This window comes from Palaemon carinicauda, chromosome 14 (genome assembly GCF_036898095.1).
Source record: "Palaemon carinicauda isolate YSFRI2023 chromosome 14, ASM3689809v2, whole genome shotgun sequence".
NCBI classification, from domain to species: Eukaryota; Metazoa; Arthropoda; class Malacostraca; order Decapoda; family Palaemonidae; genus Palaemon; species Palaemon carinicauda.
Window position 1 is genome coordinate 49,571,299 of NC_090738.1, and position 14,052 is coordinate 49,585,350.

General features: G+C 36.0%; 1 protein-coding gene across 2 annotated transcripts in view; it reads left to right on the forward strand.

The window, feature by feature from the left end:
• Positions 1-12,347, forward strand: part of LOC137653578 (vascular endothelial growth factor receptor 1-like) — a 51,703-nt gene extending 39,356 nt beyond the window's left edge. The window contains exons 16-20 of one of the 2 annotated variants that reach the window (XM_068387100.1): positions 3,525-3,664; positions 4,819-4,944; positions 5,270-5,481; positions 7,068-7,173; positions 8,501-12,347. In XM_068387100.1, coding sequence (XP_068243201.1) covers positions 3,525-3,664; positions 4,819-4,944; positions 5,270-5,481; positions 7,068-7,173; positions 8,501-8,830 — 914 coding nt within the window. In that variant the 3' untranslated portion in view covers positions 8,831-12,347. The remainder of the gene's footprint in view (positions 1-3,524; positions 3,665-4,818; positions 4,945-5,269; positions 5,482-7,067; positions 7,174-8,500) is intronic. The other variant, XM_068387099.1, reaches the window with a different exon arrangement.
• The last annotated feature ends 1,705 nt before the right edge of the window (positions 12,348-14,052 follow it).

Sequence of the window (14,052 nt, forward strand, 5' to 3'; positions counted from 1 at the left end):
TGGATGGCTACACTGCCAAGTGGGATCATAGAATTCTCAGTGGCTATTCCACATTGCTATAACCTCTTTCCAGTGCGCCAAGCTGAAAATCTCCGCGTACAGCCTTAGCTACACTTACAACAGCACTTACATGCCCCATCATGCCAGCGTGAGAAATTTGGACGCCCTTCACCAGCTACTGCATGAGATCATGAGGGAGTGTTGACATGTCTACATGGCAACACTTTTTCATCTAATTTTCATGCCAATTGAATTATCAATTGTATGTATTTATTTATCATTGTGAATTATTAATTTTGATTCCTTTCTAATGTTCAGCGTTATACATTGTTCCATAATTACCAGTACAAACTTTAAAAAGGAGTGTATACATTTATATATGGATGTGTGGAAGGTATTGAGTGAATTTCCTTTATTTCTTGTAGGAAAAATTGTCTTTAGTATACGAGCATTTTAGTTTGCGGGTTCGCTCCCAGAACAAATGAGAGTTGTGAACTTAGTTACTACTGTGTATAGGTACAATTTCTTTACTTCATTTCAAGGACTTAGAGTCAAGGTTTTCAGAGGGAAATGCATACAAAATCATTGGGAAATTGAAAGAGTTTACTTTTATTTTATGTGCCCAATGTCTTACATTACATAGATGTTCTTATGCACAAAGTGTAGAGATTTCTTAATCATATCTAGTTGACCTGCATTGAAGAGACTCATCTTTACACTTCATCTCCAATCATAACAATCCCTCTTTAAAGTCCAAAAAGATGTTATAATTCTGGAAACTCAAGAAAAAGTAAGGAAAATTAGAGTAAATACTGAAAGGTTGGTTAATCAAACAGATATACAGAGGTATCTTGGTATACAAGCAACTCAAAATACAAGCAAACTGGTGTATGAGCATAAAAATTTGAATTAGTATATGAAAATTGTATTAGTCTGCAAGCAAAATTTTCTCTCCTGATTGTAATGTTTGTGGACAAATACTAACAAGACTAGCACGCAATGCGCAGAAAATTTGCACATTACCCTTACACCACCCATGTGGTGTTTAAGTGATTTTTACACCAGTTTCGTATGCCTTAGCTTGTATCCGTGCTCCCACGGCTCCCCCTCTGTGGTTAGATATTAAATCTCTCGCTTTCTCTACAGTGCTTGTACTAACGTCACCTAATGTTATCTTGCGAGCGTCTGCAGAAGTGTTTCTTGTAAAGTTGTGACCGCGTATTCTTTATAGAATTATGATAGCTATTGTTCAAGTCAAGTTAACAATATTAACAGTACAGTACAGCATCTAAACAATGGCCCCCAAGATAATTAAGAAGGATGGTAAGAAGATGATTACCTTCAGGTGAAAAAGAAATTATTGAAAAGCATGATCAAGGTACGTGTGGTGCAAAAATATATAATCGTACAACGTCGATGATTTATACAGTTCTTAAGAACAAGAAGAAATCAAAGCAATTGATGCTGAGATAAGAGTGCTTACATTGGCGAAACAATGACCACATATTCTTGTTAATGTGGAGAATCTGCTTCTTTTCTAGATCAATGAGAAGCAGTTAGCAGGAGATACGATAATAGACAATATCTTTTGTGAAAAATTAACGTTTTTCTATGCTGACCTTTTGAAAAATGACCCTGGTACATCAGCAGACAAAGAAAAGGGAACATTCAAAGCGAGACTGGTTTGAAAACTTCAAGAAAGGAACAGGCATCCTTAATGTCATGGTAAGACTGCAAGCTCCGATGGCAAGGCAGTAGAGGCATTCACTTCCAAATTTGAAAGGTTCATGGATTCCGAGTCTTTGAAGCCTCAGCAAGTGTTCAACTGCAACGAAAACGGTCTGTTCTGCAGGAAGATGTCCAGGAAGAGCTTCATTACTTCAGAAGAAAAGGAAATTTCCTATCACAAGCCCTTGAAAGACTGTCTAACCCCGATGTTCTGTGCAAAGGCCAGTGGGGCTTACAAAACCAAACCTCTCATGGTGTATCACTCGGAGAATCCACAAGCCTTTAAAAAGAACAAGAGGAAAAAGAAGCAACCTAATGTCATGTGGAGGCTAAACAGCAAGGCTTGGGTAACAAATTTTGTTTGGGAAATGAATCAATGAGGTTTTTGGTCCTGAGGTAAAAAAGTAACTTTTGGCCAAGAACCTCCAACTCTAAATCGTATTGCTTATAGACAATGCCCCTGCCCATTCTCCAACCACTGAAGAGGAGCTAATGGAGGAATTCAAATTCTTTAGAATCAAGTTTCTGCCACTTAACACCACTCCAATTCTCTAACCCATGGATCAGGAGGTGATCTCAAATTTCAAAAAGCTGTATACAAAGGCAATGTTCCAAGATCACTGAAAGGACCATGCTCATCCTCCGAGAGTTTAGTAAAGAGCATTTCCACATCGTCACCTGACTGAAAGTGATTTATGAAGCTTGGGAAGGGGTCACCAAGAAAACCCTCAACTCTGCATGAAGGAAAATGTGGCCTGAATGCGTTGATTAACGCTATTTAAGGGATTCAAACCCATGCAGGAAGTCGCTGACGTTGAAATTGTGTTCATGGGCTAGATAATTGGGTTAGAAGTGAATAAGTATGACATCAGCAATCTTCTGGGTGAGCATAGCGAGCAGTTAATGACCAAGGAGCTGTTGGAGTTGTATAAGGAGCAGCAACAAGAGGTAGCTGAGGAGATTTCATTTGTGGATGAGGAGGAACAGAGTGATAAACCTCTCACTTCAAAAATTCTGAAAATGTGGAAAACCCTGCAAAATTTTTTGTAGAAACACATTACACAGGTTAACCTTTGGCAGGGTGGGTAACGAATCTATTTATAGACAATGAGACAAAAGCAGTCGTCTCTAGATAGGTTCTTTGTAAAAGTTGAACATAAGAGTATAAAAAAAGATGACAAAAGTGTCCTAAAGGCTTAATTAAGTGATTTAGTTAGTGATAGTGAACGCCATTCAAGAGAGCAAACTCTCAATATTTTACCAGAAATTTTCATGGAGAGAGATTCTCCCTTCAAGCAGTAACCTCCTCCTCCTCCTCCTTTCTTGTCTCCCTCACCCCAGCCATGACTATCTTCAAAGGTAAAGGTCGAGATAATTTATCAACACTTTCTTTTTTTTATGAACTATTAATTTGTATTAATTTCTGATGAAAACAGTAACATTACAAAACTTAAAGAATGAGTGCATACATGTATTTATGGGTGTGCGTAATGCATTGAGTGAATTCCCTTTATTTCTTATGGGAAAAATTGTTTTGGTTTACGAGCATTTTGGGTCCCGAGGTCGCTCCCGGAAGGTATTAAACTCTGAAACCGAGGTACTGCTGTACAGTATCGTAAATTTCACAATATTGAAAGGATGTACAGTATAGATATAAGATAAGAATTTAAGGAGTGTATTCCTATGCCCTTATTTTTTCTCTACCAACCGCTACCTTTCTCTTCTGCTGTTTTCATACCTCACATTCCGTCTTTCCCGTTTATTCTACTAATGACCAATTTCTTTGGCTCCTACAGTCGCAACCTCCAGCGCATCTGACCATGCCCCTTCCGTATACTCAGACATGACACCCATGAAGGAGAACCTCACTCAGTCTGACCTCATATCCTGGTCATATCAGATAGGGAAGGGGATGGACTATCTTTCTATGAGGAAGGTAAGGAACACTTAATCTATAGAAAGACGAGAGAACACCTGATAACATGAAAGGGTCACACATAATCAAAGAGGAATTGCAGGTCTTTTTCTTGTTAACATTACACCATCAAGTAACAACTCTGACCTACTTCGTTGAAAGAGTTAAGTGCATATATTCTACATCTGTGTGTTCAGATTTGTATAAAACGTGCAATCTTTTCTTTTGAATATAAAATTTAGGCAAACTGGAACACATTGCAATTATACAATTATATTTGAGATAGTAACGTTTTGAGTTAAAAAATACAAAGAGCTTTAGTGATTTGTCAAAATTTAAAACTTAATCTAAGAAAGCTAAGGAGACCTTTTCCAAAACTTCATAATTGACTTGAGAGTTCAGTTTGCTAAGAAGTAAAATTACCTTTTATGAAACCAGAAAGAATGTCAGAACTTGACTTTGGAGACCTGCTAAACTTAATTCTGATTGAATCATCTGAGATTAAGTTAAGATTGACCCAACCAGTGTTTATTTGGTAAGCATGATCTGCTCTGCATGGTTCAACGCCAGGTGGATTTGTTTCAATACACAAAGTTCACTCACCATGACACTCCTTAGCCTGTCTTGGTACAGCTTTTCTTAGTAAGTGTTGTGTAATGGGACTCAAATCAGTTTGATTCAGTATAGCTAGGAACAACTCAACAGATTTTGATTTAGCTTTACTCCCTCCGTGTGGCTCTTCATATTTTGATTCCTATCCAAATCAGCTTCAGTTAAAATAAAAAACTCAGTTAGGCTTGATTTCATTTGGGCAAACTTGAGTCTGTACAATTTTCTCAGTTTGTATTTGCCTGATCTTGAACATGGGCTTCCTAGTGATCTTTTCAGATCTATAAAGAAATTAGTAATTATTCTCTTATATCCCTCATGTTAAATGATAAAAGGCCATAATCTATTCTTTTACATGAGAATCGTTCACTTGATCTCTCTTATCAGGATAGCCCTAATTTAGGTCATTGCCCTTTTACAAAACCACGGGAGTAACTTTTAATCCCTCTTTGGATGTTAACTTTCCTGCAAAATAAAATGTGAATACCAAGCTTCAAGAGAAGTTTTACCATTTGATCTAAAGAGAAACTGATAATAGTTGCTGCTTTTGATCACTCTATTACCAGGTGGTTCATGGTGACCTGGCTGCTCGCAACGTTCTTCTCGACGAGAGATATATTGTCAAGATCAGTGACTTCGGATTTGCCAAAGATGTTTATCATAAGAACTACATGAAGAGTGGGCAGAGTTCGGTAAGGTATCTTTGAAGTGTGAATGAAAATATAAAGAAGTAACCCATGCTGAACTTATTGAAAAGTCCTACTTAAGTAATTTTAGAGGACTTCTTAATAGAGAAAAAAATCCCATAATCATCTCATGAATGGTTTCACCTAAAAAATGTGATGATTATTTCATTAAGAGCTGTGTTGTAGTAATTACATGATGATATACACATTAATGGAATAATAACAATTCACGTCTCTAATGTTTGAGGCATTGGAAAAACAATTCATAGTCTCTGAAAAATGAACGTATGACTTAACCATCAAGAAGAAAAATGTTACCTTTCCTTTCCAGTGCCTGATGCCAGTGAAATGGATGTCCCCTGAATACCTGAAGGATCAAATCCGTTCAATCCAAAGCGACATCTGGGCGTATGGCGTCCTTTTGTGGGAGATATTCAGCCTAGGGGAAACCCCTTACCAGGGTTTCATCATTGACGACACTTTCATGGAGAAGATCGAGAATGGTTACAGGCTTCCGTGTCCAAACTTTGCACCCGAAAAGGTGTAAGTCCCAAGTTTTACTTATTACAATACTTCTTCGTGAGTCACTTTAGACAGAGTGGAGCCATATTCTTTATATATATATATATATATATATATACATATATATATATATATATATATATGATAAATTTTGCACATTTAAATGTGTTTTTTTATATTCAAATAAGCCATATATTTTTGATACATTAATGTCTGGATTCTCTTATTTGAATATATATATATATATATATATATATTGTATATATATATATATATATACATATGATGTATATATATATATATATATACATATGATGTATATATATATACATATGATGTATATATATATATATATATATGTGTGTGTGTGTGTATAAATGTATATATATATATATATATACAGTATATATATATATATATGTATATATATATATATATATATACAGTATATATATATATGTATATATTTATATATATATATATATACATATATATATATATATATATATATTTATATACATCTATATGATAAATTTTGCACATTTAGATGTATTTTTTCATATTCAAATAAGCCATATATTTTTTATACATTAACATCTGGATTCTCTTATTTGAATATATATATATGTGTATACACACACACACACATATATATATATATATATATATTTATATATATATATATATATATATATATTATATATATATATATATATATGTATGTATGTGTGTGTGAGAGAGAGAGAGAGAGAGAGAGAGAGAGAGAGAGAGAGACTTTGCAGATGAACCCCCAGAGCAGTAAAACTTCCAGAGCATTAGTTTTTTTATACGTCTACATTGAAGTTTGCTCAGAAGTGCATTGAAACCCCCTATGCACCATGACTTATTTGTCCCTGTCTAACAAACACAGCTACAGTTCCTGGATAACAACGCCATTCTTTTCAATAAATCCTTCACACCATCTATCCAACTGTCCAGTTTATTTGAACCCTCCCTCTCCTCCTACCTCCAAGCAATTACAACAGACACATCCTTTCTATTAACGTATCGTCTTCCATTCTTTCCACATGACAAAACCACTTCCAAGTACTCTGTCCCATCCTTTCACCTATGCTAACCTTTTTATCATCTTTGTATTTCACCATATTTTTCGCTCTGTTATTTATTTATTTTACATCATATTATGCTATGCCAACATCGTCTTAAAAGCTTTTGACCTTTTTTCTTGCATTCACATTCAACATCCACATTGTTAGATCAACATTGCCTACATACATTTGTCTTCATGGTGGACTTCTTTTCACTTCTAAATCTTTTATATATGCCATACCACATTACTTGTCTTGCCTATCTATGATTCTTCTCTTATCTACCAACATCTACCATAATACTTCGCAAATGCTTTTGCAAAACAAAAACTTCCCTTCTCCAGTTATTCATGTTTCCATTATTAATCGATCTTCCTGATGTCCATCATCTCTTGTAGCCTTGCTTTAGCTGGTACTGTATTCACTATAATACTTCTTAAAAAACCCCTTCAAAATGTTATAATAACTTCTTTGTGTTTCGATCAATGCAATACGTCAATCGGCCTTTGAAATTCGCAGGTACAATATGATGCGTGATTGCTGGCAGATAGATCCAATGGCCCGACCTCCCTTCTCAGATCTGGTAAAGAAGATGATTCGCTTGTTGAGTTCCGGAGAAAGAGAGGTAAGGCATGGGGTTTTTTGTTGGCGAATGATAGAATTTCTTGAACAAAAATGTATTGCCGTACGTGAAATGAAAAGATCAACACGTGAAAAAAGAGGAAAAATGTAGAAGGGGATACTGAAAAGCAAATATAAGGATAAAATTTAGCAATCAGGTAGAAACATATGAGCATCGATACTAATGTTGTACTCAATTCATAAGAACAAGGACATGAAAGGTACAAATATTCAGAAAAACAGATGGTATGTGTATGTAGAATTAGATGTGGTTATGTCTTGGCTTGAAAACCATGAGCTTCAGGTGACCCTGGGGAAATAGTTTGAATACCAATCACTAAATCCACTCCTAAGTTTGGATATTATGAATTTTAGGTCAATACCTTTGCATTGTAGAATAGCAAGTATGGTTGATACATACACCAACCTTACCAGAACAACGTACACACTGTTGCTTTCATTAAGGTACTATAATATGTAGACATTTGTAGTATGGCTTTTGGGAAGTTAAATGGAGTACTGTACTGTATTTGATATTTTGCCCTCCCTGTGAAAGTAGCAGAGGGTCCTCATAAGAGGCCTGGCAGTCAATGAAAGGAAGAATAGGGGGGCTAGTGCCATCAGGGCAGCTCTCATTGTGCACTGATGACGTTTTTAGGCCCCTGGCTACACCTGTTCTTCGTCATTCTACTTTACCTCCGTTTCTTTCTTCCATCTTGTCCAGCCTCTCAAGCTATACTTCATAGTGCAACTTCAGAAAGTTTACCCAGTTTCACTGAGACGTTTAATGGTTTTCCCAGCCCTAGCACTGGGCTATGGTCTGAATTCCATAAATCATCTCCAATAGGGGAACTTTGCACCTGTTTACACATACTGGGGGCCAATGTACTGTAGCTTCAATCATCCACTATCTACTTGGAAGCCCTTGTTGTATTACAGGTCACTTCTTGGCTTTGATAGAGATAATTTCCACGCAAAATCTATTTCCTCTTTGTTGGTGGAACGCTCTTCTAAATTTAGAATATCTACTGGCATAATGACTTAATTTCTTGAACCTGATAGTTAATGTTTTCCTCCTTCTAAACTTAAGACATTCCTTGCTGCCTATATTTTACCCAGCTTTCTGTACATTTCTTTTTTTTTTCTTTGTAATAAAGAGGCTTCCCTAGTTGGAGATGAAAGCTAAAAAGTCTCTGGAAAACCTTTTCAATTCTTAACCTTGACTTTCGTACTAAATTGTTGATTTTGAATTATCTACTGGTGTTCTTTGTAAAACCTTTGCAAAAATCAGAGTTATCAAGTAACCAAATATGTATTTTCTTCTTTTCAAGTACTTCAAAAACATGAACAAGCCCTACGACGAACAAAGGATGAGTGAATTCCTAGCATCCATTGTCACACCCAACTATACTAATCTGACGAGCGCTCGGGCAAGAACTCCATCGGCATTCGACCCTGAGATCTTGGGTGTGTCTTTCACTCATGTGTGTTCTGTGAAAAGTTCCTCTCCCAAGACAAAGCGCACCAGCTTAGGAAGCATTACAAGTCTTAACAGCAGCTCTGACGCAGATAGTGAAGCAGAGTCAGATGGCGGTTACCTGTGCATGAATCCTATTAAAAATGATAAGATGCCACCAAATCAAGAACCAGTTTTGTCTTGATATTCCTGCCGAGGAGAACGTTCCGTTTTCTATAATATATCTGGGGTGTTTGAATCAATGTGTAAGTTTCCAGATAGTGTGTTCTTTTGTAGAGATTGTGTAACAGGTACCGTTATGTAAACTCAATGACATTCAAAGATGAATTCTCAATGAGTCTCCATTAAGAGGCTACCAATAGGGATTATCATCTGATTAACTAAAAAAACCGGTTCATTATATACTGTAGGCCTATGTGTTGGAGGTTTTGTTTAAAATTATAGCAAGAACGTTGTCAGGTTTATGATACTTAGAACTCCTATATCTGGACTCAGTGTGATTTTTATCATTATTGTCTCGTTAGGAAAATAGTAAGAAAGGAGTTGATTGGAACATATTTTCATCGTTTATAACTTGCTTAAAATAATGTTTCTTTTTTTCCATCTGGATTGGCCTTTCTCAGACTTCCTCTATTTTTGATAGGGACTAGTTCTATTCCCTACGACCGCGTATTTTCTAGTTCGTATTAGTACTTGAGTTTCTGCACTGCAGGTTTCTATTAATAATGTCCCCCGGGTATAGTAAATAGATGATATTTTTCAACTAACTCATATACAGTACAGTAAACTTTTTTAAGTAAAGGCTGGTCCACATGCTACGTTTTGTACAACCTTTTGTCTGCACAGTTCAAGACGTTGCAGATAAAACGTTGCGTGTGGACAGGAATACAGAGCAGTTTTGACTCCAGCGCAAGACGGTACAGTTGCAGCGATGACTGAGCTAGGAGAGCATAGATATCCATGAACTGTGTAGACAAGTCGGTACGTGCAGACGGTAGCACCGTCTTTTGTCTCATTTTGTGCCTCAGTTTTAATTCAACAAGCGACAATGGCCGACCTTAGGCAATGTTCTCGAGAGTTCCTCACAGAATTTATTGCATTGTACGAAAGTTTCCCATGCATTTGGTGTGTCAAATCAAAGGATTAAGTGACCGGGATATAAAGGGGAAGGCTTATGAAAGCTTAGTGGAAAAATTCAAAGAAATTGATAAAAATGTCAACAGAGACATGGTGGTAATGTGGTGAAATTGCTGTTCTCATACACGTATTTTCTTTAATGATATGGGGTGTCACTAGTTCCAATAAATTAGTATGTTTCTATGTCCATTTGCAAGTAATTGCGCCAATCATTAGGCTCATCATGTAGTTCACGCAGTAATTTGATATGGGAGAAATTTTGCCTTTTCAAAAGCCACTTTCGCGACCACTTTGAACGCCGGGTGCTTCTGGGACGTTCCAATCCTTATTTTTTTTTTTTTTTTTTTTTTACAACACAACACGTCAAAATTCACAAAAGAAGTACCTCCTTCATGATGATGTTGACAAAACTGAGAAACTCTTGCAAACATCATGGTACCGTGTAGACGCAATAAAATTGTAAGGTTTTCATTCCGTCTTAAGACTGCGCAGACAAATTGTTGTGCAAAACGGAGCGTGTGGACCTGCCTTAATGTGATGAAATACGATGTTTTATCATAAGTCGTCTTTATTTTAACATTAAGTAACATTTTTAAAAATAAAAGTAACAAAAAATGCTTTAAAGTATTTCCCATATTCGTTGGATCTTCTTAAGTTTCCAATTGATATAGTATTTTTAGTTTTCTTTCGTTAAATAAAATCAGGTACGTTTTGTTTCAGCAACCTACGTGAGTAATTTTTTAGTCTCGTGTTTCATATTTTTGGTCCTATAAACAGGGCCGAATTACCGCATAGGCAAACTAGGCATTTGCCTAAGACCCAGCGCATTTGGGGGCCCCGCGATCCAAGGGGTTCAGGGGCTCATCCAAGACTGCGCACATGGTGCAAGTGCAAAGGGGTCCCTACCTAAAAAGTTCAAGTGTTTGGAGAATAAAATTGATTTTTGAAAATTAATCATAACAAAAATAAATAATGAAATAAAATAAAATACCTAACACTTCCAGCTACTAACTGTGAAGGAGAACGTTCATTTTCTGTTTTGAAAAGAGTGAAAAACCAGCTCCGTTCAACAATGAGCCAAGACAAATTGTGTGACCTAGCCTTGTTGACCATTGAGTCTGATCTAACAAGAAATGTTGATTTTCAGAGTATAATTGATGATTTTGCCAATATGAAATCCAGAAAGAAATTTATTTAAGAAGTGCCTGTGAAGTTGATATATGTACATGCATGATTTGATGATAATCACAAAAAGGGAATATAGAGGTTATGTTGAATACCAAAGGTGTGTATGATGCTTTAGTAACCTAGTTTATTTAAGAAGTGCCTGGGAAGTTGATATATGTACATGCATGATTTGATGATAATCACAAAAAGGGAATGTAGTGGTTATGTTGAATACCAAAGGTGTGTATGATGCTTTAGTAACCTAGTTTATTTAAGAAGTGCCTGTGAAGTTGATATATGTACATGCATGATTTGATGATAATCACAAAAAGGGACTGTAGAGGTTATGTTAAATACCAAAGGTGTGTATGATGCTATTGCTTTAGTAACCTAGGATTCTTATATATAATTAGATAAGCGTAATGGTAAATAATAATGAAAATGGAATTATTATGTTAAAGGAGATGGGTATAAGATGGCAAAGGTTTAATTATCTAGAAATATTGTACTTTGAGTTTCTAATTTTGATATGAATGATTTACTGATTATTATAGGCTTAATGGCAAAATGTGATATAAACGGAATGATAACAGTGGCTGTGTTGAATGTAATAGGTGTAGCACGGTTATAAGTCATTACTTTATCTAACAAGTCTTTACTTTCTTGAGTTTATATGATTTGATAGTCTTATGCATGATGCAATGATAACAATAATGGCCAGTGATATATAAAGGGAATGATACTGCTGTAGTGCTTATGCTGAATATAGTAGGTACATGATGTCACTACTTTAATAGCCTAATCTAGTAATACTATGCTGTCTTGAGCTTCTTCTCTTTAAAATGCATGATTTAACAAGATAGTTATAATGGCTGTTGGTAAATGGTTTTGGTTGCCTTGATGTACTTTCCCTATTAAATTTAATCTAATTAGCCAGAATGTATTTAATTAGACCTTAAACAGGCTCACACAGACACCCCCACCCCACCCCCAAGCTGGAAGGGGTTGCTTTGCTTACCCGTAACTCAAAGGGGCCCCGCCAACCTGAATAGCCTAGGGCCCGGAGACTTCTTAACCCGGCCCTGCCTATAAAGATCAGAATTAAACTGATAATAGACTATTGATGTGTTATGACCATATGAAAAACAGTAACCTTTTGCTGTAATGCTCAGTAGGCTTACCAAAACGTAACTACTGGTCAGGGGATAGTTATTCTTAATGTCCTCCAATTCTATTTTTCACTCATGGTAGATGTCAATTACCTCAAATCGCATAGCATGGTTTATTTTAAACAAAGGATGAATAAAAGTCTGTATTACGATTGTGTTTATGGTAAGATCTAAGAAACGATATGAAATGAGCACTGAAATCATTTGACAGGTAATTCTTTAGGGTTATGAAAACTTTTGGTTATGACAAACTTTTATTCAGAAAGTCAACTAATAAAGTAGTAATCTAATGTAAGTACAGTATTAAGAACGAAGTTTTTTTTTATCATGAAAATATTCAACCAATGACAAAACAATCACTTGATTAATTCAATACACAATATATATATATATATATATATATATGTGTGTGTGTGTGTGTGTGTGTGAGGGAGTATGTGTGTATGTACTGTATGTATGTATGTACAACAATAACAAATGCAGAGGGGTTTAGTCCTCAGTTGGACAAAGACCTCAGACCTGTCAATTCATGTGTGTGGTTTGGTCATTTCTCATCCCCACGCTGCCCTATTGTGAACTGGTGATGATGGGAGATTTTAGTCTGATCACTCACAGCAAACCAACCTAAATGGGTGACCCTGACTGGTAGTCTACATCTTTGCTGATCATGGTGCTACACCAACCATTTCACTACGTTAAGGTATCCCTATTTTATATATATATATATATATATATATATATGATATTACATTCGCCATTCTCATCATCTCTGTCTTTCTTCTATTTATCTTCAGCCCAACCTCGTGTGATATTTCATACATTGTGCTAAGCAAGCATTGCAAATCCTGTGGTGTTCTTCTAACAAGGACAGCATCAGTATACTCTAGGTCTGCTAAGTTCCTATCACCAATCCAGTCCAATCCTTCTCCACCATCTCTGACTGTTCTACGCATTTCAAAATCTATGAGGAGGATAAACAACATAGGTGACAACACATTCCCCTAGAGTACTCCGCTGTTCACTGGAAATTCATTTGATAAGACTCCATTAACATTAACTTTGCACTTGCTATGCTCATGAACAGACTTCATTAAATATACTTATTTAACACGAATTCCATAATAACACAGGACTCTCCACAAAATTAGCCGATGTACTGTACACTATCAAAGGCTTTTTCATAGTCCACAAATGCCATCAAAAGGGGATTTCTATATTCTACGCATTGCTGTATAACATGTCTCAAAATGAAAATTTGATCAGTGCAACTTCTACCTTTTCTAAATCCTTTTCCATCAAACTTTTCCTCCAGTCTCTTTAGAATAAGCATGCTATATATTTTCGTAACAACTGGCGTAAGTGTTATGCCTCTGTAATTATTGCAATAAGTCAGGTCTCCTTTCTTTTGCTATTTTCACTAACACTCCTAATTCCCGTTCATCAGGTTTCACCTCTTCATGCCACATTCTACAAAATAATCTTGTGAGTAGTCTGAGTCACTTCATTTTCGGCCAGTATCATCTCGGCAGTTATTCCATCGTATCCCAGGGCTTTCCATCTCTTTAGTTTTTAACGATAGCTTCGACTTCAAACACACTGAATTCATTCATGAACACATCAAGGTCTTCATCAGCTTCAGGTATATCAATCAAATTATTCCCTTCATATCTCCCATTCATAACCTCACTAAAGTCTTCCATCCAACGTTGTCTTTCTTCATCTTCTGTTGCTATAACAGAACCAGCTCTCTTTTTTATGGGTATATGCTTCTTCTTCTCTGCCCCATTCGAGATTTCAGTTAGGATTAATGAGGTAGAATCATTCAAGTATTTAGGAACTATGATCTCTAATGCAGGGTCTTTAGAAAGCAAATCAGACAATGGCTAGGTTAAGTAAAATTTGGAAATCAAATCGCCTGAAATTGCATATAAAA